Source organism: Microchirus variegatus (genome assembly GCF_963457635.1).
Source record: "Microchirus variegatus genome assembly, chromosome: 18".
Taxonomy (NCBI): domain Eukaryota; kingdom Metazoa; phylum Chordata; class Actinopteri; order Pleuronectiformes; family Soleidae; genus Microchirus; species Microchirus variegatus.
The window spans coordinates 14,247,864-14,275,124 of record NC_139819.1 but is presented as its reverse complement, the minus strand read 5'-3'; the positions used below and the strand labels follow the sequence as shown (position 1 = coordinate 14,275,124).

At 40.7% G+C, this 27,261-nt stretch overlaps 2 protein-coding genes across 5 annotated transcripts in view; one reads left to right on the top strand and one right to left on the bottom strand.

Annotated features, from left to right (window-relative positions):
• cfap157 (cilia and flagella associated protein 157) overlaps positions 1–4,227 on the top strand; it is a gene marked incomplete at both ends in the record, with an annotated part of 5,568 nt that extends 1,341 nt beyond the window's left edge. The window contains 8 exons of the mRNA XM_083904594.1: positions 569–722; positions 825–1,092; positions 1,180–1,301; positions 2,253–2,403; positions 2,598–2,725; positions 3,259–3,471; positions 3,750–3,760; positions 4,121–4,227. Of these exons, the coding sequence (XP_083760720.1) occupies positions 569–722; positions 825–1,092; positions 1,180–1,301; positions 2,253–2,403; positions 2,598–2,725; positions 3,259–3,471; positions 3,750–3,760; positions 4,121–4,227 (1,154 nt within the window). The remainder of the gene's footprint in view (positions 1–568; positions 723–824; positions 1,093–1,179; positions 1,302–2,252; positions 2,404–2,597; positions 2,726–3,258; positions 3,472–3,749; positions 3,761–4,120) is intronic.
• On the bottom strand, positions 4,054–27,261 carry kank1a (KN motif and ankyrin repeat domains 1a). Of its 4 annotated transcripts, XM_083904543.1 has the most exons (15): positions 27,186–27,204; positions 26,284–26,330; positions 24,126–24,255; positions 17,389–17,684; positions 15,039–17,310; positions 13,246–13,428; positions 10,585–10,693; positions 10,176–10,415; positions 9,294–9,381; positions 8,945–9,164; positions 7,201–7,343; positions 6,383–6,583; positions 5,277–5,375; positions 5,015–5,063; positions 4,054–4,908 (listed from the first exon to the last, which is right to left on the bottom strand). In XM_083904543.1, exons 3-15 carry the CDS (start codon positions 24,160–24,162, stop codon positions 4,883–4,885), a joined length of 3,963 nt encoding a protein of 1,320 aa, XP_083760669.1. In that variant the 5' UTR covers positions 24,163–24,255; positions 26,284–26,330; positions 27,186–27,204; the 3' UTR covers positions 4,054–4,882. The 4 variants fall into 4 exon arrangements, with proteins under 4 accessions (XP_083760669.1, XP_083760666.1, XP_083760668.1 ...); XM_083904540.1 differs by having other exon boundaries at positions 15,039–17,684; XM_083904542.1 differs by lacking the exon at positions 24,126–24,255 and having other exon boundaries at positions 15,039–17,684; positions 27,186–27,261.

Here is a 27,261-nt window from a genome sequence, read left to right as displayed (position 1 = left end):
TACAAGTCTGAGTTACGTCAGAAAACGAAACCTAAAAGACCTCGGTATTTTGAATTTTAATGTAGTAACCATTTTTGGCCACATTCTTACATATAGCACCTTTAATTGTGATATTTTCCAGCCTATTTAAAATGTAATTCATTAATGTACATTAGGGATGTGATTCTTTTGGTGACTCACGATTCAATTCCGATTCTTAGGGTCACGATTTGATTCAAATTGATGCTCGATTCAAAAATTGATACAATGCATGTGTTAAGGCAAATTATGGCATCAAAACAATACAGTTTGTATAAGATAATGTGACAATGTGATCACACAAAGGCAAACTTAAGACAAAAGTTAACATTTATTCATTCAAAAGTAATACAAACTTTGCATAAATAAAAGCTTAGACTAGCTGCCCTTTTCTCCCAGAAGTTACAAAAATAAACTGTACACAAATAACACAAACTGGTGTTTTGTGTGGTTTTTCAAAACAGAAACTTTGATTCAGAATCGTGGATGATTAGAATCGCAATTCCTATGTGATTCTAGTTACCTTTAGATTCTCCTCTCCTTCTTCCAGTGACGAGGCTGACGAGTCTGGAGGAGTTTCAGAGTCAGAAGAATCAGCTGATGTCCGACATGGAGACTCTGGAGAGGAAGCTGAACAATGAGACGGAGGATCACAAAGCCAACGTCCACAGCCTGGAACTGAAAGCACTGATGCAAAAGAACAGGTTGGTTCTGGGTTACTAGCAAATATGACACAGCCTCTAAATACCTGTTATAACTATGGAAAAAAAATACAGTAGAAGTTTTTTCACCCTCTTCTTCAAAAGACTGGAGAAGGAGATGGAGAGTCATGTCGCAGCCCTGGAAGTAGAGATGCAGCAGCAGGTGGATCAGAAGGTTCCTGAGATGACCAGGCTGGCTCTACAGGAGAACGCGGAGGTCCGGGTGCAGTTCATCCAGCTGACGAAGCAGGCTCAGGTCCTGATGATGGAGAACTCGGGCCTACAGGGTCGCGTGAGTCAACTCAGCGTGGACGCAGAGAACCTGGAGCAGATGCTCAGCAAGATGTCACGCAAGAGTTGCGTCCGCAAGAAGGTAGGAAGAAAAAACAGTGGTATAATGCTATTAATTATGCAAACAATGTAAACACAATTGATTTATGATCAACATCCTTACCTTAAGGTGGTGGAGCAGCTGACAGAGAAGTGTCAGCAGCTGCAGGCAGAGCTGAAGGATTTCAGAGAGGAACATCAGCAGCTTCAGACGGAGCACAAACAAATCCTGGACCAGATGAAGGCGCTCAGGTCAGAGTTTTCTCCGTCCGTGAACCATTGTCTAAAATCATGATTTTGAAGAGAAGGGAAACAGCAAAACTAATTTAAAAAACACATTTTATAATTTACCTTACTATTTCACAGGTAAAAAACTGAGTTGGATGACGGACACAGAGGATGAACTTTTAAATGGACAGGACTAAATAATTGAACAAAAACAGTTACAGGAACGTAAATAAGCATTGATAGATTCTGACTAACACACATTTCATTTTTTCAAGTAAATGTAAACCTCTCTGGTCAGAATATAAATACACAATATTATTAATTGTTAGTTGTTCTACATGAGAAAAATCAGTTTGGAGTATATGCAGTGAACTGCACTTTTAACAAAAATGTCCAGAAGGTGGCGCTGAAACATAACATGAAGGAAGTGTTCATTCTCGTGGTAACAGATGATGAAACTACAAACAATATTAGTGTTTCTTGAGCTAGATTTAAAGCTCGGAGCTCTGGTTCACTGTCACAAAGATAGTTCCATCCGGAAATACTTTTTAGAGCAAAGTAAGACAAAAAAAACAACAACAGCAGAAAACGCGTGTCAAACAGGCAAAAGGAAACACAGCACAACCAACACAGTATATGAACAATAAATAAATAAATAAATAAATAAATAAATATGAATCAATAATACAAATAAAATTCAAGCCAAATGCATACCAAGGAGTTTGGTCCACCACAAAAGGAGATCATATGTAATCATATATTCTGTTAAAAACCATTAACATGAATTTTTTCAGCTTCAGCATTGATAAAAGCTTCTGAACCCTCTGAACAAAGGACATGAGCTGGACGATTAAAGGCGTGAAATTGGGGCCGTCATAGTAAACTGCACTTAATACACTGTGTGGGTCAGTGGGTCGGTGTTTGTCCACACTTACAGTTGTAACGGTGTTGTTGTTGTTGTTGTGTTTATTTCAGACAAGAGCGCTCCTCGCTGTCCGCACAGTGCAGTAGAAACACAGTCGACGTGACTCGTCTGGAGGCAGAGCTACAGGAGGTGAAGAGAACCAGGAGTCGCCTGAGGAGCATCATCCAGGAAGCAGCTGTCGCTCTCAGAGAAGCTCTGATGGTAAAACAACCGTCGTGACCCTGAACACCACACACGCGCCATTAAAAAGAAGCCTTTCACTAGATAAATGGCTTAAGTTCCTACAATAAATTGCAGCTTTATTCATCTACACACACATGACAAAGTCAGAATATGAAATAAGAACTTTTGAGGTGTCAGGATTTAAAGCTCGCTGTTCTCTTTGTTCCCTGCAGGGGGCACCGAGTGACTTGAAGCAGCTGATGGAGAATGTGATGGTGGTTCTGAGCAGAGCAACTCTCTCCAGCTCCACCACTGACAAAGTGACTGAGCTGCAGGAGGAGTGTGACCCTGCAGCAGCCAGGTAATAAAAGTCTTCTTTTTTTTAATATCTCACTGTTCATCCTACAATCAATGTAACACACAGGGGTTTGTTTTACAGAGTAATAAACCTATAATAACTCCCTTTACTCCCTTCACACGGAGCAAAAACAATAACAGGGACCGAGGAAATGACATTGTGAATCTCATTATTCTGAAAACACAGAGGGTAAGAAACAAATGTAAATGTATAATAAAGATAAAATAATAATGATAATAATAAACAAAATCATAAGAGAAAAAGTCTGTGAATGTCCTTTTGTTCCGCATCATGCACCAAGTAGTAAAACTACACTGCTCTATAGAAGCAGCCTGCAAAAGAGATAGATAGAAATTAAGTTGTGATTTTTCTATGGTTATTTATTGGTTTTGAAGAAAAGAAGACATTCATTTACAATTTATCAACTTTAGGAGATGAAAATCCACTGCGTTTTACCGTACTACTGTTGCGCAATCATTCGATTTCATGCCGTTAAACTAAGACCGTCTTTGTTTAACTGAGTCACGTAAAAACAGGTTTGATAAGAGAATCTTTAGAAGAGGTTTTGACGATGACAGTACACTGTTCCGTTTCACTGGTCCTTACAGAGCAGCCGGTCTGGGTCCAGCTTCGAGTGTCCATTTCCAGCTCGCCCGCCACAGGCCCGGAGACCTGGGCTTCATTCCACCTCCTGCACTGAAACACATTCTCCCAAAGACGGGACGTGGGCCCATCATGCATCTGTGCAGGTTTGTCACAATCCCTCACCGAGATTGCCCGTATTCCCCTTTTAACTCATTACTTACTTGCATGTATGGACTGAAAATAATAAATACAGATGGATAATGAACATAGACAAAATGGTAAAAAAAAAGCCACTGAGGCATTTTACCTTCCCTAAAGGTTGATATTGATGTTATATTTTACTAAAACAATACAAATGCATCATAATGTGTGAATGAAATGATGTGGAAAACAGGAGGTGACATCCAAGTTATAAACTTTGTTTTCTCGTTTTCTTTCTCAGGAAACCGTCCAGTCAGAAGACGACTGGGACCAGTTCCATTAAGTCAACAAATGACGTCACATGAGTAAATATCACAATAATCACAATGACAGTCGTACATAGAACAGATGATGTGATGATCAGCCACTGTGAGACTGTACTGATATGAATACTATAAATATCAAATCAGACGATCTAAATCAACATGTTCCTGAATCTACATTTTTTTTAATGGAATTACCCAAGAAAAGTAGAATAAAGTCTGTTTAATTTCCCTTTAATATGATTAAAAATCCCTTATACATGGTTGATGTGCCTGAGGTTTGTGAGTGGTAAAATGAAGGCGAGGCCCATTTATATTCTTTAATCAAGTTTATTGTTATATGGCAAAGTCTCAGGCACGGCTGACGATGAAAGTCGGTGCCTTGATGAAGACGAGGAGGAGGACAGTTTATATTACACGAGCGACAGAAACAAACAGGACACAAAGACAATATGAGGAGAATGACTAAACTCTACAGATGACCAGCGTACAGTATGTACAATGAAATACATATATCTGCTTTAAAAACTATATTTTTGATAAATATATAACTTCATGGATCGTTAAGTAGTAATAGGTAAATATTAAAAATACTGTGATTCTTCTCTTTAAATAGATACAAAGGATTTGTATAAAAGTACAGTTTCTCCAGTCGAGGTCGCGTCTATCGATGGATACATGTATCCGAGCTGGATCCGGGATGTTGAGGCGAACAATATATACAGGAAATATTTCCTCTTACATGTGGCTGGATTAATTAATCTCCATCTAGCTATTCTGGTGCGCTCCAAAAAAAAAAGAAAAAGAAAAAAATGATCACCAATCAAATGGTTTTGTTGCTCTTGAATGATCAACATTGAGCTTTAGAAATAGGAAAAAAATGGTCGAATTGAAAAAAGAAAAAAAAGAAAATAAGGATTAAAAAAAAAAAAAAAAAAAAGACATAATAACAATAATGTAGTCGTTTAGCATGTGTTCATGTTGGTCTGACCTCCAGTGGTTTGCAGATTATGTGAATCTGATGGGACTCTGAGGCACCAGCTGGTTACATTCATTTTCAAAAGGGCACTTTGGGTTCTTCATGGAGTCCAGAAGTTTGCTTCCAGAATTCTCATTGGTTGATTGGTGCTTGTCCAGCTGCGGGCAAAGCATCATTCAGCGTGAACCGATAGCAGCGCAAAGGGTTTCTGGGAAGGGAAGGGAAAGGGAAGGGGGGGGGGTTGAAGCATCTAATCAAACATGCCTCTCCGGGTGGGACTGGGTGACATCTTTCTGCCAAGTCGAGGGGTTCCCTGAAAGTCAGTCAAACGTAAATTTAACCCAGATGAAGAGCAGAGTTGAAAATAAACATGGATTATGGTCAACTATGGGGTTTGTTTTTTACCCAAGGGATAAACCCTTTTTTTTTATCTCGAGTATCAAAGGGCAGATGATGTGAAGCCTGTCAAGGCAAATTAGTGATTTGTGCATTTAGAATATATAAATAAAGTTTGGTGAACGCTTACCGGAGACTGGGCTTTGGAGAAGTTGACATGTGCATAAAGTAACACAGCTATGTCCTTATGTCCAGCTTCCAGAGCTATGGACAGAGCGTTACTCTCATCCTGGAGGAGGGAAACAGGAAGTCAGCAAGGATAACCAAATCAGGGTATGTGCAGGAAATACGTTTTTAAGACTTTTAAAGGTGACGTAAGTAGTTTATAGTGACATTTAGAGGAGAGGCTGAAATTTACAACAACAAACTGCTCCTCTGCTCACCCCCTCCCTTCCCTGAGAGCTACGGTATCCTCAGCTGGCCAAATGTCTTCCTCGTCGTCTTTCTCCGTGTCAGCAGATGAGGTTCGTGAGGCGAGGGAGAGGGCGAGCTACCACGACCGTAGCAGACGAAGCGGAGAGAGAGGAGGCGGGACTTCCGCTACAAGTAAAGCGACGCTTGATTTGTTCTCTCGCGTTTGTCTATACAGGCTCCAGTAGAAACATGGCGTCTCGCTGCTAACGGTGGCAATGCAACAGCAGCCCGCGACCATGTTATTTTATGACTTTTTGAAACACTACGAAAATGAAACAAAAACTATTATACAGTGATACAGTACAATGCAGGAGCACATAATATGTATAAAAAAGTGGATTTTGGGTCATATAAACACAAATACTACACAGTGTCCCTTTAAAAGACCTCTAAATATATTAAGACCTTATCACCACTTCAAGCTGTAATAAGCAACACATATTTAACTTACAAAACAGTTTTAATTTGCAATAAACGTACATTTTCCCATGTCTGACGGAGTTTGAAGTTTATTTTGTGCGATTTCCGATACTATTTAGCGCCAGGAGGAGCGTGTTCGCTGTCGCAAGATACGTAACGTCACATGTACGCGCGCTACCCCGAGTTGATCTTGCAGGGTGAGCGTGCCTGCACATAGTTGCTTTTAACAAACACAGGGAGGAAAATAAATACATCCATGCATACTTTTTCCAGTAAAACTCTATGGACAAAATTACATACCTCATGAAATTGCGATTAAGACTTTTTAAGGGCCTTAAAATATTTTTTAAAACCCCGCGGACACCCTGGAATCCCCACATGATGCCTTCACGAGTTACTCACGTTGTCACTGAGTGTGGCGTCGCAGCCGGGTTGAGCCAGCAACAGTTTGACGATCTCGACGTGGCCGTGTTCGCTGGCGCACATCAGCGCCGTGGAGCCCTCGTCGTCCTGGATGTTGACGTCAGCCCCGTGACCCAGTAAGGCCTGAACCATGTCCATCCTGCCGTGACTGACCGCCAGCATCAGCCCGGTCTGACCAGCCTGGAAACAGGAAACGGCAGCATGATCACACTTTAACGCAGGATTGAGTGAATTATTGCTACAAGCTGTTATTTCCATCAACATCTTTATTTGTTTTCATCGGTTTTATTAACTTTTCATTCATTTACATGTTTGTGTGTGTTTGGTTTTAGCCAGTTACTTCTTAACTTACTTGGTTTTATTATGTTATTTTTATTATTAGAAGTAGTAATAGTAAGTAGTAGTATAAAACAAAAACAGAACGCTTGTTTTGTCTGCTCATCGTTCCAAAACTCAACACTAACTTATTAACGTCAGATATAACATTAGAGAGAAATCTTCACATAGAGAAGCTAGAAGCATTGAAGTTCTGCTATTTTTTCCTGATAGAGGACCATAACAGACAAACACCATCATCCACTGAAACATGACACAGACATAACATTTGAAAAAAAAAAATATTGACTATGAAATAGCTCTACTTTTGGCTATTTTGACCCACGTGTATGACTCCGGTTCATTTACAGCCTTCGTATTGCAGCTCACTGAAAGCTAACCCACGTGTGGTGTCGTGCCGTTAGTGCCCCGTCAATGCCTTTTGACCTCTGACCCCCCCCCCCAACCCTGCAGTCACTGACCTGGCTGGCTCGGGCGTTGACGTCACCTTTGCTGAAGAGCTCCTCCACAATACGCATGTCCTTGGGCGTCTCCATGGCCGCCAGCGCTGCGAGCATGATGGGCGTATATCCCGCCTTGTTCTGCTGGTTCACATTGCACATGTCTGCACACACACACACACACACACAAACTTGTTTAAAACAGCCCGACTTTGCTTGTGATTGACTTGTTCCACTCGCCATCCGTCAGTCAACACAACCATCTCTACAATGACTTGTGTCTTGGCCTGTGAAGCGTCAGTCAATCACTTCTCCTCCCCCCACAGAACCGGACACCGTGAAGCATTGTCGCTTTCAACTCGCCGCTCCTTTCAGCCCCAGAAACCTCGCAAAAACTGTGACAACACATCAGAGCTTGGGTGGGGAGGGAGGTGGGTATGAGTGTGGCACTGAGGCGGCAACCGGGACGGTGTGAGGACAAAGGCTACAATGGGGGCGGGGGGTGGTGGATATGCTGTCACACATAAGGACACAAAAGGCAAAGGAGACAAAAGGCTTTTAGAGCAGCGAGTGGCCTGGACCTCATCAGAGACATTGAGCCTTCAGAGAGATCACAACTTGGATGTATATAGAGTGACTGCATGAAAGTGAATTAAAAATGTTCAAGAGCATTAAAAAGCAACTTTCTTCTCCTCCTTTCGAGCTTTTGTGTCTTGCATTAGCGTCAGTTTTCCTCTTTACTTTCCTTTCCTGTTTTTCTTTGGCCTCTGACAGAGTCAAATGACCCCGTGTGCCACCCAAAGATTAGGTTTTCTATGCACACACTTGTATTTTGCTTAAAACCAGACCCAACCAAACCAAGTAGGCCTTTACACATCTTTATGAAACAAGTATTATGATTCATTTTGCCTATTTATGTGAAAGTTTAGGGCACAAAGCAAAATCTTTGTGTCAATTGATATCAAAATCCTAACTGATCAATGTCTCAGACCAATAAGACACATTCTTAGGAATCCTTGCTTTAAATTAAAAGAGTCCGTCATTAGACATGCAGGAAAAGAGTGTGAGAGGATGACAACATGCAACAAATGTTCCCCGTTTGAAGACATTTTGGTGACTTTTGTATTTTTTCAGACACTCAGATTTTCTTATCATTTCCTGTTTGAGCATGTTCTTGAGTTTCTACATGACAATTCTAAATCAGCACTTGGTATCAGAATTTTCTTTCTGTGTTAAATAGACTCCTTTAAGTGAAGGATGTTATGAAACACGAGAAGATGAAGAGAATTGCTCACCAGTGGTGCGTGTTATATAAAAAGCTTCTGTTAGTCTAAAAAAAACCAAAAAACCTCAAGTTTAATGCCAGGGTTTGGGTGGATTAGAAAAAGCCTGAGAAAGTGGACGAAATGAATTCCTTTCAACCAATTTCTCTCAGCCAACACAAGCAGGAAAAAGTCACATAAATGCTCCGCTTTGAACTAATTTTTAGTGCCACAGAGATTGGAGGGACACTTTTCATGGGACAATTTCCATTGATTTGACATTCACAGGTTCATAAGTGTCAAAAATTCACCTAAATTACCTTAAAATCCTGAAGATAAATGTACATTTCCATGATACATGTGCAAACTCTTCAACAAGACAATAAATGTCATTATCAAAAATATATAAAATGAACTTTTGTTGCAGGAATATTTGGTCAGTTGCTATTTTTCCTTTTTCCTTTACATCTTTCAGGTTCACAGAAAGATGGTGCAGCTCTCACCTGCATCGAGCAGCTTCTTCACCACGAGGAAGTTTGAGTGCGACACGCTGTAGTGCAGCGCCGTGTTTCCGTTCCCGTCGGCCATGTTGACGACGTGGCGCAGCACGGCCGGCGAGAAGGCCCCAAAAGACGTGAGATAGTCCTCCAGCATGACGGCCACCGCCGCCTTCTGACTGGACACACGGAACCACTCGTGTTGCACCGTGTTTAGACAGGATCTCTTTAGAGGATAAAAAAAGGACATGTTATAAAAATAATGATAGTAATAATTAAAAACAGTTGTTTTCATACAGCTTCATGTAGGACAAAGAAAAGCCAATTGAATGACAAAAGGAAACAAACTCCTCACCAGGTCTTTGCTGCTCACAGCCTTTGGGTCACTGAGGTGAGTTTTGAGAACGTTGCATGCAGCCAGCATCTTCTCACTCAGCTCAAACCTAAGTTTAAAAAATAAAAAATAAATTACTAAAAAATCTTAAATAACATTACTCACACTTACTTTATTTCATTAACTCCATTTCTAAGACATTTCAAATAATTATATCTCATGTTTATGTGAAAAAAAGAGGATTTTTTGTATAATTAAGTATTATTATTCAGCAGAGATGAGACAGAAGACAGATGTCCACCTTTTGTTGGACGATAAAGCTTTATTCTATGCTACTTGCTTGTCGTTTGAAGTACTTCTTAGCTTCAACTTTATACAAATATATATAGATATATACATATATATCTATATATATATATCTTTATACACTTCATATTGTTGCCATTTCTCTTTAATTTTCCTTAAAGGGCAGTTTCGCCCATTTTTTACCCCCTTTGGTCACATCAAGAATAAACGTAAAATCATTATGATGCTGCTGTGTTTGTTTAATTCGACCAAATTTGACCAGTTTTTTGTGTGTTTGTTTTATTTTATTTTTTTTACTTCTTAGGTCTTTAATTATAAAACTCGACACCAGTGTATTTTTCATACACATTTATCTCTGGAAATTAGTAAAAAAAAAACTGTATATTTTAGGGTGAAGTGGCCCCTTAAATGCTGATCCCACTGAATCAATAATTTCATAAATTAGATATCTTAAAAAGATGCACCCTATAGAATGCACCACACACTGAAACTGCTCTCAAATGTGAAGGATAAATCAAACCCTTTCTAATAACTAGTTAGTAGAGTAGGTTAGTTCACAAAAGTAACAAACAGTGAATGTAATTCTCACTCACTGACCTGTCTCTTGTTTCCTGCTTCTCTGAACTCTCCTCTTCATCCTTCTTATCTACATCCTCTGCTCCCTCAGGCTGGAGATCCTCACTGGTGTGCTTCCCCTCCATGTTCCTGTATTCCTTCTTTCCTCCCAACTCCTTCTCCTCATCGTCCTCATCCTCGTCCTCTTCATCTTCATCTTCTTCCTCTGACCCAGAGGAGCTGTCATCTGAGCTGGAGTCGTCACTTGAAGTAGTCTCATACCTGGGCCACACGGAGGCGATAAAGGCACAGAAACGAGATGATGAGCGAGATTGTTGGAGCTGCAGCTCTCATTTCATGATATGCCTGCAGCATAAACTCAATCGATCAGCAGACCACGTGGATGTTAACAAGGAGGCACCATCAACATATCAAAACTTTTCCAACTCACCCTCCATTCACCCCCACAAACTGCAGGTTCTTCTTGGTGCCATTAGAGTCCGGTCGGCCATCTTTCTTCTTCATGATGGATTTCAGGGTGCTCTGACTGCATGGCTGTCCTGAAGGAGAGACAAGTGAACCACAGTACAATCATTAAACCAAAAAGATGACAACAGCACAGTGTCAGTTCTGGTGATTTATTTATTTTATGCCGTGTCCTGAAAATGGAATCCGTCAAGCAACGTCTGATTGGGGAAGATAAATAACGCACTTTTATGTTAACTCAAGACTTCAACACGTGGTATTTCAGACTCTAAGATATAACAAATAGGTTAGATGTCATAATATTATCCAATATAAAAGTGTCAACATCTGTTCTACTGTGTTAGAGCTGCAAATAAAAAAAAAATTTTAATCGTCGATCATTTTCTCGATAATTTGTTTGGTCCATAAAATGTCAGAAAAATGTTGATCAGTGTTTGTCAAATATGGAAATTATGAGGTTCTCAAATGTCTTGTTTTTTCCACAAACTAAGAATGATTTTGACAGTTGATTTAGTTCACGATTAATAAACTATTAATCAAGTAATTGTTTCAGCAATGTATTAATGTATTAACAATGTAAGGCTGAATCCCAATTCCACCCCTTAGCCCTCCCCTTCCCCCTACCCCTTTGTCGGAGTTCCCCTTGGCCCTCAAAACAGAGTTGAGGGTGCTAGGGGTAAGAATTGGGATTCAGCCTTAAACTGCTCATCTTCGGTCAGTTACTGCTTCAGGAACATTCACAAAGCTACTTGCTTCCACATTAAACAACGATAAATGTGTCCACATTCAGTTAAAAACCTATTTAGCAGCTATTTGTTTAGCATTTCCTTTAAAAGATGGAGAGAGCCCGACACCTCTTTAATTACAAGATAATGTATTCCCTTTGCACATTAAAAAGCGCCCTGCACTTAGCAGCAGCAGCACAGCTTGACTAACAAGCCCCATTACAAATGGCTGATAAAGCCTGAATGCTCCACTAAAGCTCTCGGACACGATCAAGAGCTTTGGCTGAGAGGAAAGTAACCATTAAGTGTCCGTCTCCTGTTCTTTCCAGAGTAATCTGTCAATGAGGCATTGGAAGTTGCCCCAAACCCTCAAGTATCTCAGTCATTTTAAGTACAGGGCCGTGAAAACCCAAATACCAGCAGAGAGAGCCAGAACACTCAGTGCATCTGCCAATACTTGCCCTGATGGAGGGGCCTCTTTTACTGCTCCGGGGGACAAAATATGAGAAAGAGACGGAGAGAAAGAGCGTGTGATTGTGTGCGTTCATGTAGGAACATGTATGCAGTTGCACGAGTACACACCAGAGTGTGTGTGTGTAAGCCGAGTAGCAACAGAGTCACTCAGCACATTCCCTGTGTTTTGACAGGTGGGAGCATGAGCAGCGCGACAAGCTCGTCGGGAGGAATCCGGGGGCTGACAATGGCAGCTGTGGCCATGTTTTGCCGGCTGCGTGGTTCATGTGTAGTATATGTGAAATCCACACTGATTCTGGTGTCCGTGGAAACTTTTAGTGGTGATTATGTGGCCCCCTTTACTCCTGAAACAGGAACTTCCATTCAACATCTGCTGCTTTTTTCTAACCCAGCTATAATATTATCACTTTACCACTCTCTTTGGAGAATTTATTTTTAGCTGGATAACAAAGAATTAAGGATATGGCCAGAAAAGTTGGCGAAAGTTGTTGCAGATTTACACAGTGGTAGCCTCCAGCTCAGTCAGATTTTTTGATGTTTTTTGGGTCTGTGCAGCAGCAACTGATAAAATTTGTTTTGTCAATGTCAGCTTCCTCAGTGTTTTGCTTGGCAATTGGCTAAACACTGCATATCCTGGTTCTCTTTAACCTTCTGTGGGTCTGGATTATTTTTATCTACTATCTGCTTGATGAGAAAGTCCACCTATTTAATTTCTTTGACCTTATTCAGTTTTTAAGATTCATCTTTGTTTAGAACTACTTCAGATGTCAGAAATAAATAATATGACCACATGAAAGTCTGCAGCATGCTGCTTCTTCCGATATTGGTGTGTGTGTGTGTGTTACTGGGAAATGGAGAATGTTATTTAGAATTCAATCTCAGTGTGGTTTTCCTGGTTAAACCAAAGCAAATAAAACAAAACATTGAGATTGCTGTACTATAGAACTGACAGATGATCGGCAGTTCAGAAGTCTCAGGTGTATCATCTCTGACGAATGCAGCAATTGTACTTCCCTTAAACCATCTGTCCAATAATGAAGTACTCTATGTTTGTTCTATTAATGGGCAGCCTTATAAGTGCATTAGTCCTTTCTACATTTTGTTTCAGGTAATGTTTAATACCAGAATTATACAACAAACATCATAAATTGTAACTCCATTTTACTTACAACATACTTTAATCTGCTATTTTACATTTCAGCAGCAAAAGGTTCTACAGCAGTTTCTTCATTGTTGTATCAGTTATTTAAAATCCTGTTTAAATAATATTTATTTTGGACACATTCTCTAGCAGAAGTGGTTTCAGTTCTGTGCCTCTATATTGAAGATGAAGATGTTTTTGCCGAGTAAATCTGCAAAGTCATCAACCGCACTTTGACGTTTAAGTTTCGTTACTTGGATGGTAGTGTGCTGTAAGTCGGTCATACCGTGTAGCGCTGTAGACATCTGAAGGTCCATTCGGCTCTTCTGCTCGGCCGCACTGAGCAGCTGTTGCTGTGCAGATGTGTTGGCAGGTTTTACCACTAGAGTCAGGCTCGAGGACGTCTTCTCCGTCTGTGACCGCTCCGTCTTGACAGAGAGAGTCTGGGAGCACAGCTGCTGACTGAGCTCTAAAGGGAGCACAGATATTATTATTATCATTACATTTATAGGAGGCTTGGCATCAAAATGCACAGGGCAGGAATGTTCAATAATGCAGAGAATGTTATCCGCTCTTAAAGGGGTTTGTGTTTGAGTTTCTAACCTCATCAAGTACTAGATATTAATGTTATAATGAGCAGGACCCTGTATTGTTCTATTGTTGTTATAGGGGCATGCATACCAAGAGAAAACGATTGTGTATTTTTGTGATATGAATCACAATGCGATTGCTGCTATAGCAAAACAAAAGATGAATAACACACTACACACCCTCCGAAGTCAGGATCAAGTATTGTATAATAATCTAATATATTATTACAATAATAAAAAACTTAATAGGATTTGACCAGACTGAGACTGTGTTTTGATGTGGACAGCCCCTAAAGTTGCTAGCAGAAACACAAATTGAACCACTACTATTAACGTATTTACACAGTTTCATAAAGTCGATCCCTCTTGGCTCATTAAGTCCACTGCAGTGACCATGTTGTTTCTAGTTACTTGAAAACAACTTGGCTTTGTCGAGTCACTCTACCTGCCAAAAGAGGCCAGCAACTGTCCACAAACAAGCTCAACACACAACACAGACAATCGGCCCTCTACATTTTGTGTGCCAGCCAGCATGAATGCATGTTATGCAACTCAGGAACCATGAATCAGCATCGCAGTGAGGTGTTAGCGAACTGGGGGTGGTTCGAAAAAAATCGACATGGTCGATTTGTGCAAATGTATTGGCTCCTGAAAAGAAATGAGCTCATTGTTGGTTCACGGCCAAAGCCCCCGCTGCATTTTTCAGAGTCAGAGATAACTTTGGCCTGTCAGCTCCCATCAGGATTGTCTTTAGAACAAGAGTGAACACTAACTACCAACCCCTGAACTCCATAGTAGGCAGTCTGCTAGTGTTCATTCTTCAACTACATGTGAACAACCCTTCAAAATTGCCCAGAATGTATTTTGTATTTCATAAGATAGAATTTACTTTGGTCTTTTTTAAGCAAACCAATGAGAAAATATTTACACTGATGGCTATTATTTCAATAAAATCAGTTCCCAAAGGAATCAAGGGAAACTACATTGCATCAAACCTGGGGTGACGGGGCTTTTTCCATAGCAGCCCCCTCCCAAGCCCCCTTTACCAAAACCCAACCTCTTCAAAACTGCGTTTAATCTTTGATTCCTCTTGTATTTGTTTTTACATTTTGCCTTCCATTTATATTTGTGTATATTAAATACTTTCTTTTGTTGTTGTTTTAACATTGTGTCAAAAGCTCTTAATCACAAACAAAACTTTGTTTAGAGTTTAAAAATATCTCCCAATACAGTGCTATATAGTGAAATGACTGTTCCTTACTTTTAAAATATAACATGGATTGATAAAGTGACAGATGGAGTGGACAGTGGAATTTCACCTTTAAAAGTCTTTCTATTTGTGGTTTGAGCCACTTTGGGGGATTTTCTGTTTGAGTGATTGAGAATTAGAATATTATAGAATAAATGAGAAAATGGAATAAAAATGTCTTGGAGGTTTTAAAAATGTGTGCACCTGCAGCATTCTCCCTGCTGCATGTAGTGAACTCACCTTTATCTAAGCACACAGAGTCTGACTGCAGTTTGAGGATGTCCTCTGCACTTCCATACTTCATGACAGTGTTGATGGATGAGAGGGTGTTGACCAGCTCACTGTTGATGGATCCAAATTGAGACTGGGGCTGACCAAATGCTTCTGCCAGCTCGCTGTAATTCTCTGCCAGTAGCATCTGTTGCTCCTGTAGCAGCTTCTGCACCCTCTCTATGTAATGGTCCAGTCCAGCACCACCCTGGTCCTTAGCTTGAAGTGGTGCAGACTCTGATTGAACATGTGTAGCTTCCTTACTGCTGCTTATGACAGATTCTGCTGCCTGGGAGGGGCCACATGCTATGTTTCTAGTTTTTATGCCAACCAAGAAGTTCTCATTGATGCTAACTGGCCCCACCCCACATTCTTTGGTTTTAGGTGAGCTTGATTTGTTGAAGACTGACTCATCTGTGGTGGTTCCAACAGCAACAGAACGCATCTTTGCCGTTGAGTGAGCGTCTTTGACAAGTCCTTCTCCAGCAGCGACCGTTCTTGTTTCAGTCACAGTCGTGTTGGTGTGTTTATCACAAGTGATCAACATCATGTCAGTGAAGGAGTCTGTTAGGACTGCAGTTTTTGTGTTGGTGGACTTGCTTGCAAGTTCTGTCTCAGTATTGGTTTGCTGAGTTGATGTCTCAGGAATAGCCATGATGCCAGAGCTCACTTTGCTCACAGAATCTGTGTCAGTTCCCTGCGACACCATCTTCTTGATGGGACTAATGATCACATTGATTGAACAATCTCCACAGCCAACAGACCTACACTCTTTGCTCAACTCAACTGTCGTGGATTTGCAGAGGTCCAAAATGTCCATTGATTCCTCGGTGTTAACTCCCACTTCATAAACATTCAGCTCTGTGCCAACCTGCTGATGACACGTCTCCACCTGCCTCCCTACACATCGGTCGGTCATGTCCACACGCTCATGCACCACCCACCGATCCATAGGGATCTCTGGACCTGTGGCAATACTGGTGACACTTGGTTGACAGGACACTCCCACAGTGTGGCTTTGTATAGTTTTAGCTGTGCTAACATGGCTGAACTCCACATGGTCACCCACACCACAGCTACGTGTCTGGACTTTGGCCTCGACACAGGCATTATACATCTCTGGCCTAGCCATTAAACCTTTGTCTGCTTTTTTTTTGCTTGAACCACCAGCTGCTTGGAGCTCCAGTTTGAGCTTTCCCATTTCCATCTGGTGCGTAGTTTCTTTTAGCTGTACCTCAAGGCGGTAGATCTTCTCCTTTAGTGATTCAATGGTCTGCTGCTGGAGATCAATTTCTTTCTCAGCTTCACTAGTCATGCCCAGCATGGCCTCTGTAACACCAACAGCAGCGCTATGAACTTCCCGTCTTTCCGTTACTACTCCTACATCCCGGAAACAGTGTTCACTTTTCATCTTTCTCTGACTGACAGGAAGGTTGTTCATGTTTTCATCAGTAACTATGCCAACAGACTTTTGTTGGGCCTGATTCTGTGCGAGGCGTTCAGGCCGAATTTCATTTATATTATTGTCCTGGGTCGTCTTCTCCAGGGCTTGGACCTCTGCAGCCAAACGTCTGAACTCCTCCAGCCGCTGAGTGTTCTCTTCCTGGGCTTCGGTCTCCATTATGTGCAACTCTGGCTCCTTTTGAATAGGGCCAGGGTTCTCCATTTGGTCAACACATCCTACACTGTAAGAACGCTTGCGAAAACCTCCAGGGGCTTGACTTTTTTGTGCAACCAATTGTCTTTTCTCTTCCTGAAGAACAGCAATCTTAACCTGTAAGATAGGAATGGTTTTCACCTGCTCCTCCAACTCTTTCAACTTCTTGAGGGCCACCACCATCTGCTCTCGGATTTGGTGAAGTTGTAATGGGCTGACGTTAGTTACAGGCGTGGCCATGCCAGAGCTCATTGGGCTGTGGCGGATGGAGCTGCCCATGGAGGGTGGGTAGTAGGGGTTGTAATCACCATTAGGTAGGTGACCGTTGATGAGTAGTGGCTGATGAGTATTGGCAGAGATTTGGCTTTGGGCCACAGAGCCTGAGTAAGAGGACAGCGAGCTGCTGGAGCCCATGCCACCAAAGCTGGCAAGGCGGCGACGGGGCAGTGGAGGCTCGTTGTGTGGCTGCATGAACAACCGCTCCTCCTCGAGCCGACGACGAGTCTCCATGAGTGTCTTCTCCACTTGGGGGTTGTGACGAGGGGCAAACCTGGGTGAAGGAGGGGGCAGGAGCTGCTTCTGCTCCTGGATGACAGAAAAGGACTGTTGTAAGGGGACTTCAAACGTTGACCTGGATAGAGTGGGGGTCCGTGGTGCAGAAACCTGGGGCCTGGAGGTGAAGAAGACGGGGGACTGCTTGTCGTCGCTGTTGGAGGAGGACAAGGAGTCTGTGGAGGTCCATTCAGCCTGAGTGCTGCCCCCGCCAGTGCTGCCCCGAGGCACTGCCAAGGGTCTGGCCAATTTGGGCTTTCTCTGGATACTCAGCTTCTTGATGGTGTTGCCCCTCTCAATGTCATCGACATATTTGAGGAAGTCCAGGTCTAGCTGATAACCGTACGGAGTTTCAACGTAGTAGGGATCCTTCTCATCTTCTGTGCTTGGGCATCTTTGTCCTCTTTCTGAAATCAAGAGCACAACAACATTTTAAATGTCATTTTTATTTGACGTTTTTGCACATGTATGTACAGAAAGAGACAACCATAAAAGAAAATCCTAAGCACAATGCAGTAAGATGCAGAAAGCCCATGGGATTTTATAGGACTAGGAAACTATATTTATCCAAAATATTTATTCAAAAATTAAGTCCCTAAAACAGCTCCAATGTCAGGTGAAGTGTTTTCTCAGCCACTGACGATTACCACCGTAATTTGACAATGCAAGTGCAAACACGTCTCAAAATTCTGACATTGCTGCGAGAAAAGTATGACTGGTGATCATTTTTGGCAAAGGATGGTTTAGGTCAGGCCAAAACTATGCGAGATCCAGCTTTGTGACGCAAACAAAAACTAGAAAGTGGCATAATAAACTTTCAAAATTAAAAACAAATGTTGCTTTCACATGTATAATTTAGCCTGGTGAGGTTTGTGAAAACCAAAATGTGTAAGTGCAAAGCCTGGTACGAACAAACAATCTATTGTTTACAAATGTTGGATAAGAGATGAGCCAAAGGGCTCAGCGAGACAGAAAATTAGACAAACTCAGTATTTTCTAGTCCAAAATACATTCCTCATGTCAATATTTCACAGTATACGGGCAAACACACAACATACACTTGCATATAAACACTTTGATGACAAAAAATAAAGAGCAAGGCACAATGTAAGTAGTCTCTGAAATAACAGATCAATAAAAGCTACTTAGACAAAAGTCCAAACTCCAAACATTCACTTGAAAATGCCCTCTGTCAGTGCACAGAGATTAGGAGACTCCACTATGGTTGCACTGTGTTGGCTAAATACAGCGTCTTGTTCTTGGTATGCCTGGAACTCTCACCGACTAAAGCAAACACAGGCTTGAAATAAACAGCCGAGCTCTTCCTTTCCAGTTGACCCAGCTCCAGCAACGTCTCTCGTCAATCCTTCCCATTCAGATAAAACACAGGAGGGAATTATGAGCCTTAGCCTGCAGCTAAAGCCTCACCAACTAGCTGTGAGAGCGTCACTCACCTCAGACCAACAGCACTTTCTCCCGTTTTTGTTTTACTGCTCCCTGCACCCTCTCTAGTCTCCCCTCCCGATGGCAGTTTCAGAGGACAGGATACTGAACAGAGATCAGACTGTTTGAGCTGCAGAACTGTGCACTCTTTCTCAATCCTTTCAAGGAAAGAAAAAAAAATACCACTATTGGTGTAAACTAAGCACAGCACTGCCCTGGCGCTCTATTGGACAGCTGTTTCCTCCAATCCTGTGAGTCTCTGAGTCGGGGCGCTTCCCATCACAAATAAAAGTCCTGTTATTCACTAGCAAAGGGGAGGTGAGCTCATTACAGTAACAGCCTGTTCTTAAGACAAATAGCTTTGCTGCTGGACATGTCAAACTTTTATAGTCTGGTTTAGACCTTGTAGTGCACAACTTTACTAAATCACATGATTAATAATAAAGTCAAATAGCTACTGTGTGTAGTGCTTGAATCTTAAGGCTGCTTCAGGTGAGAATAAAATCATTGATGCAGCTGAAATCTTACATTTTACAGCACATATTTTGTGGATGATAAAATATTAGACAATGGTTGTTTTCTGTGATCTTCAAAAAACAAACAAACACCCAAATTCATATTTATGAGTCATGTTAACAAACCATATAAAAAAATCATCATGATAATTCCTTTTAACCCATTGCGCCTTATGTTAAATATTTAGTGTTTGTGTTACTGTATACATTTTTCTATCTTTATAGGCAAATGCACCAAATATATAACATATATGATAGCAAAGTAAAGTAAAAACTGATGTGTTTTAGACTGAAAAAATTGACTTCTTTGACAATTTGTGAGAAAAAAAAAAAAAAATTGACATATATTATTTTTTATAATGTATAGTTTTGTATTAAGCAAGTATAGTTTTAAGACAATGTTGTGACTTGTCTCCTGCACAACCTGTTTTTCCCCCAATATACATAATGTTTGTAAGGCAGCATGGACACTGTCCTGTGCTGTCTGGTTTGAATGACTCTCCCTGGCACGAGTTACCGAGCACTGAGCGACCTGACAGACGAGTGACAGGACAGTCTCTGGTACCACAGAGACCCTCAACAGCTGAGCTATGACCTAATGAACATGGGGGGGTGGGGGGGGATTCAACCTCCAGTGAGAGGGAGCCAACACTGACAGTTATAGTTATCTACAGCTGTTACATTGTCAATTTGACAGGGATTACACAACACCGACATGGCCAGAACATGCAGGGTCTGTCTTTCTGTGATATATATATATATTTTTTACAATCACATAAATAAGTTTGCACAATCAACAGAAGGCACATTTATTTCGGTTGAAGTGATACCCTGAGACTTTCCCAAGATGTTTTCCCAAACTGAGCAACAACAGTGCGACAAAGCCAAGCGAGTATCTAAGATACTTTTAAAAACACAGCCGTCTATAAAAGTGGGAGAAAAATAGTTGTAGCTAAAAGAAGCTTCATCTGTAACTGGATTATACTTCTGAGACGCTTTAGATCCTAAATTTGACCAAGGAGTATTAAATTTATTGCACATGTTGCATTTAGCCATTTCAGGACATGTGTAATGTCTATTGTCTTTGTCTATTTTTAACAGCAAATAGTCTACATTCTGTGCTCCTTAGTGTATGTTGGACTGAGACAAAGCAAATCAGTGTGTCAATATACTGTGGCTTATTAAACTGAGTATATTTTGGTTTTTTTTATCCAATAAATAAACTTCAGTCTTCATGATAAAGTATTTTAAAACTGATGCACATCAATAAATAAATGTTTTCTAACAGTTTTTTTTGTCAATAACAGCTGACAAGACGTTTATTTACTGCACCATGTAAACAACCTAACAGAATCCAGAACTTGGCACTCAACCTTTGAACAATGCCACAATCCTAAGGAGAAGATTGAGTCACGTGTGTCCAACAGTGGTAATTTGTAGTATCTTGCCTTATCAGCACACGTCTATCAAACTTTAAATAAAGACATGATGACTGGACTCATTTGGTGAAGCTCCACTGCAGGAAGAGCATTTTCTAAGAGGAGAATATCAACATGTTTCTCTTCACAAACTGACAAACTCATCAGACAGCGACATTACACGGTCTGACTGGTTTCTCGCACACACACTCTGAAGAGTGCAATAAAAAGTGAAATGCTCACAGTCAGGGCTTTACACCGAATGACAGCAATGTGTGATGCAAGTGCCTGGGTGGAGGGGGCACGTACGCGCACACAAAGTCCCTTTCTCATACACCCAGCCTGGTATTTCCTGGCTCTCCCTGTGAGCTGTTAGCACCTAATTACTCACATGAATAATAGACCCAACATTATGATCAATGGCCCCAAACTGCACCAGGCCAACACAAGTAACTTGCAAGACACATTCATCTATGTAAAAATAAAAATAAACTAAACAACAAAACAATGAGTACATTAAACTGCACATTCCTGACCTTTTCCAAGTGAACAGGGGCTGAGCAGACAGAGCCAAGCTGCTCACTGGTCTATTGGTTTCTTCTACAAACTCGCATGACTGCGCCAGACGCTGCTGCCAAATTCAACAACTTAACTCTATACATGATGATGCAGCCCAGAGGAAATGTTTGGGCTTCCTCTGCAAACAGCAAAGCACTTTAAAAAATATTTGCCCATTATGGTCCTTTCTCATAGACGAGAAGCAACGACAAGCAAATAAAAATAAATATGTGTCAAAGACAAGAGACACAATGTGTCCAAGAGTTTATTTGCAGTAGACACAAAAAGCAGATCGACGCAAGTATACAGTATATTCAAAATCCACATATTGCACAACAAAGACTGATGTGAATTATGAATGTGAGCGTAATTCTAAATGGTTGCTGCAGAATTTCTGCTACAACGGAACAAATAGTGGTTGACATCCTCATTCAATTTAAAGTTTATACAGGTAAAATAACCAATACTGCTCTGTTGAACCCTTTTTTGGTTCAGTCATAAAAAAAAGAGGCTGGCAACAGGCCACACAGTGGCATAGTGACCAATACTGTTGCCTTACAGCAAGAAGACCTGAGTGCAGGTTCTCCGGTTTCCTCCCACAGTCCAAAAACATGCAGAGGTTAACTGGACACTCTGTAAATTGACCGTAGGTGTGAGTGTAAGAGCGAATGGTTGTTTGTCTCTGTGTTTTAGCCCTGAGATGGACTGGCGACCTGTTCTGGGTGTACACTGCCTTTCGGCCTGCGTCAGCTGGGATCCAGCCCCACGCAACCCTCATGTGGAGTATAAAGCATTGAATTGAAAGACAGCTGGCAACAGTCAAATACCTTATTTTCCGTTAAATACCTTATACCGTAGTTGGCAGCACCACTGCCACAGACGCTTAACCATGGCGTACTGTTCTGCTCATCTGGCTGCAGAAGCGCATTTCAAATCCAGACAATGAAGAGATTCCTACACAATTGGTCACAGTCACACTTAAACAAACCACAACAACTACATTAATTCATCAGGCATTGTTGCAAAAAGACAATGAGAGTCTTTAGCACACACTGTAAAACTCTGGCAGCACTTACATAAACACACACGAACAGAACAGAAACAGTACCATGGGGGTATTTAAGTGGCAGCTGGGTCTGTCGTCACTGCAGAAACACAAACACTCCAGTGGGTCTGAAGGAGCTGCAGGGGGCCGACCCACCAGTCTGTCCACAACTGACTGATGTTCATGTCAGGCCAAAGGCACTGGTCTGCTTCAAGCAATGCCTCAGCCTCTGCAGGGTTTTCCATGTTTCTATCATCGCATTCAAGAATTTGTGTCATTTTGTAAATATTTAGCCATATTTTGACAACATTATGGAAAGTTTGCAAATTGTTTGTGGCCAGTAAGGTTGAGATCAGATGGAATCACCACAAGTTTACAGTAACTGAGCAACAGAAATATTGTTTCCATGCATATTCTAGATATGGTGACGGGTCAACTTTAATGGACAAATAGAAATTCCAGAAATAAGAAAATCTCTGTTAGGTAGTTGTCTGTTTTTGTTTTTACAAAGTTTATACAAATGCAGCTTCGTCTCGTGCACAATTTATTGATCCCTGTGATGATTTATCTGCATGAAAAAATCTTTCAGTTTGCTGTTTAAATGCATACTCGTATTAAGGTAACAATAAAGGTCAACATTGATAAAGCACAGGTGCATTATCAATGTTGCTCAACATACAACAGTCTAATGTAATTAGATTATTTTTTATTATTATTATTATTATCATTATTATTATTTATTTTACATTAATGTTGGGATATGGGGTAATATTTTAGGGCGTGCTGTGTGTATGTTCAGATGTGTTTGGTCTGAGAAGTATGTGATTGTTAACCTTTGTTAAAAATAAATAAAAATATTGTGGGGGGAAAAAAGGTTTAAAGCATAAATAACACTGATTACATGATCTGGGTTATTTTCTCAGACTTAAAACATCTCCAGGAACATGTATTCCACAATTTGTTCATATTAAATAAATCAGGTCTGGAGCAAATCAACACTACAACTTCAAAATGGCTATATTCCTGAAATTCTTTCAGCGCAGTGAGTGAGAAATTTGGCCTGTTATCTGCCAACACTGCAGAGGTGTGATTTCTACAGTTTGAATGGGGAACAGGTTAGCATGATTAGCGTAGCATTCCTCTGGGTTTTTTTCATTCTGTAAAAACTAAAATAAAACAACCCTGCTGAGTTTAAACGTTTGAAGTGAATTCTCCACAAGACATCCACACTAAAAAGATATCATCTTAGAGGTGGACACAGTGATGTTTGATGGTTAATGTGCAGGCATCACTTTGATGTGCCTGTGTGCAAGTGTCCTGCATGCTGTGCATTCCTGGAAGGATTTGGAAGTAAGAAGAGTCACTCTCGCCAGTTAGTCTGCAAAGGAATGTCAGACGCCTGCAGGTGTGTGCTCAGAGCTGCGCCTCGGCTGACAGAATTCATCTCACACTGTGGCGTGGAAATCTCCTCTACATGTGTGCAAATCAAGAACACCAGAGAGGTACAGAAGCAACTTAACGAGGAGACATAAGCTAATGTTTAACATTCCTGTATGTAGCCCCATTGTATCTATGTCTAGCTATGTTTTATTTAGTTAGGATGAGCACATATTGCTCATGAGGCAGCAAAGGGTTCACTTGACATGTAGGAATAATTCATAAAGAATATAACAGAACAAGGACACATGTTTGTGAGGTCAACTAGAGTAACACTTGATTCCCACTACTTACATCATGATCAACCGAAAGACCAGTCATTAAAAATTCACACAAGACAGAGAATTAGCTTCATATAATACAATTCTAACACAATATACTAAAGAAAATACACACAACACAAAATAAATAATACAACAAAGGGTTTGTTACCTGAGCCACTGCCATTCACGTGCACGGTTTGAGCCATGGCTGCAGCCGTATGCTCTCAGTCCCAAAACAAGACCTAGTGCGGTCATGCAACTGCCATGCATCAAGTCCAGATTACCATGCAACCTGCAATCTGAGACAAAACACAGCAAACATTTACTCACATATCATGTTAGTGATCAGAGTCTCATAAAGAACAACACCGGCAGCAACAAGAGGAAACTCTGTAATGCATTGATTGCATTACTCACAATGCATTACTTTTTTAATTTTTTGGTAACATGGTAACACAGATAATGAAAAAGGGGCACAGATTACAGGCCAGAATTATGCCATATTGTGTCCAAGCAAGACACATTTGTTAATTTAGGATTAAAAGAAAATAGTAGCAAACCCTAATATAAACTTATGAAAAAATGAATGGCTTAGTTTTTACCAGACCTAATTCCCTGTCAATCAAAAGACAATGTAAACATGAAAATGTTGCACTTCACTACTTTAGAAAAGCATTCCTCTTCCTTGAGTCTACATGATGGACCTCCGTCCAACGTATGCATTTTACGTGAGACAAGAGCGTCTCTCTGTGAAAACTGACCCCACTTAACGTGATCACCAGTGCTGCTGACCCTCTGCTTTTTTTTTTTTTTTTAACGTAGGTGTGTTTGCATCTGACATTTGTGAACATAGAGAGGTCCTGTGTGCACAGTTCTGGTCATTATCAATGGAAACATTATGAGCAGGAACAAAAGAGCTGTTCTCTTCATATGAAAAAACAAGCAAACATGGGGGAAGAATGTCGACACAGAGGTCAGTGGTTTCTAAGAAGCATCTGGAGAGAAAAGATGCGGACAAGGTTTCCTCTGATAATTTCACAAAGCAAAAAACCAAGAGCCCTTTTAATAGACTTTGGAGAGGTCAGGCTATATTTACCTTCTCTCTCATAGCTGGACTTTTTCAGGGGGGAACAGTAAGTGTCCATTTTGATAAAATACACAGCTCCAAGATCATTTTGATTAGTCACTCGTCTATTGATGGGTGGCTTGTCAGAATAGACCCTTTTACTACTCGGTGACTAAAACTAAAATGACTGATTTGCTCTCTATAGGACGCGTTTGCTGTTGCAACAGTGAGCCCAGCATCCAAGTGTGGTGTTCCTTTGAATGACCAGGAAGTACAAATAAATGGTTCATCAATTTCCTTTCAGGTTGTCATTATGGCTAAACATCTGATTTGCTAACTGTGTTGTTTCAAATTGAGATTTCAGCGTGATAAATGGCAGTTCTCTGATTGATATGGAACACGAGGCAACATAACAAGTCTCATCACCCATTTACTCATCTGCTGCACATGTAAATCCATGTTTACAGTGTGCACCCAAATAAAGAAGCACAGCTATGCCATTAGAGTGATGTGTCTAAATACTAACCAATCGTCATCGCAATACTATTATAGACGCATATGAACCCTGCATTACACAGAGCACACTGAACCGTTTCCAGCACCCAAATAAACGGCAGCCATGATTATGTGCACAGTTAAGTCCCTCCTTCATGTCTGAGTTGCGTTGCTTGCTAAAATGTGTCAAACAATAACAGTAAATTATTACAAGTTGCCTTCTGGTGTAAACTGCATTCTACATGTTTGTAAAAACCTCAGCTGTAAAGTGCAGAACAACAAGAGGGCGCTATTTATCCAGTGCAGTCATGTTGGGCCACAACACAAACTGTCAACAGGTTTAATAGATTTAAGTTTGATTCAAGCCTGTATTCATGTTAATTATTTAAAGCTGGTGGAGCAAACCACCACAGGCCTGTTTGATATTTAAACCAGTGTTTTTAGTTACACACTCTTCCCTGCCTTGTTTTTCTGACAGGAATACATGATTTATGTGGATTATATGTAAATGTTGCAGGTGAATGTGTTTCGAAGCACATATGGGAGGAGCATTTGCTATTTCGTGATAATAAATATAACATGCCAATAAATCTTTCTATTCTATTCTACTCCAAGAAGTGACCACACAAGAAACACACCAAGTACAGAGGATGGAGAGGACATACAGCAATATAAAAACACATCATACTGGCTACCATTACATATGCAGCTTTAAAAATGCCCACCACCATGCAAAATAAACAATGAAAAAACACATCAGACTGACCAAACATCTCCCAAATGTCCAGTTCCATTGGCTGCCAGAACTCAAACCTGAAGGAAGGAGCCAGAAATCCTCAGACAAACCAGAAACCAACATTTAGAGACCCTATAGATTCTGTTCTTTCTAATTAAAACAATTTACTAGTAAAACAAGTGTGTACGAAGCTTACAGATCGTCAATATTATGCCTTTGTACTGATTTTCTTGTCCATCACGCGTCAGCATAAATATGAATATTTATGTATAGAATACTAAAAGAAAAAAATACTATAAACTTAAAATTATTTGAAATAGATGATGGTTATGTTCTTTAGCTCAGTACCATGATAAGTCACACGGTGAATAATCAAACTGCAGGAGGTTTGACTAGAGACCAACAGTCTGCATGTCACCATGTTAGAAACTAAAAGAACCTCTTCCGTCAAGATTCTCAAAGACGTTTGTCCTTTGCTTTTGTCTGCTGCACAGTGACATGATGACCCATTAATGATCGACAAAGACAAACTGGTATTTCTGTCGTTAGACCTGAGCATATAAGTGGTTGCATAATAACCCAGTAAAAACAGGATGGACAAACTTAAGAGTAAACTTTAAGTGTCACATGCATGAGCTCCTGCACCCAATTACATTGTATTTCTGGATGTTTTAAAATTCTCACTGATTCCAAGGGAATTTCTGTTGTTCAGAATCTTTGTGTCCTTGGAATCTCATGAAGTTTAAAGTGAACACACAATGTTATTATGGAGTGTTGAATGCTGCAAGCTGAGGCCTGCACTATCTGATGCATAGTCACACCGACAGCACACACGAATGATATTACCCCGCATCTTGGTAATTGCATGTTAACCTTGATTAAAAACATAATAAAAAGATCTTCTGCTACAACAATCCGCCCATGCAGCTTACCTGAAAGTCTCATTCTAACTTCCTCCCACTGCACGCAGGTAGAAAACACACGACTGAGTCTACAAGCCCCCCAACA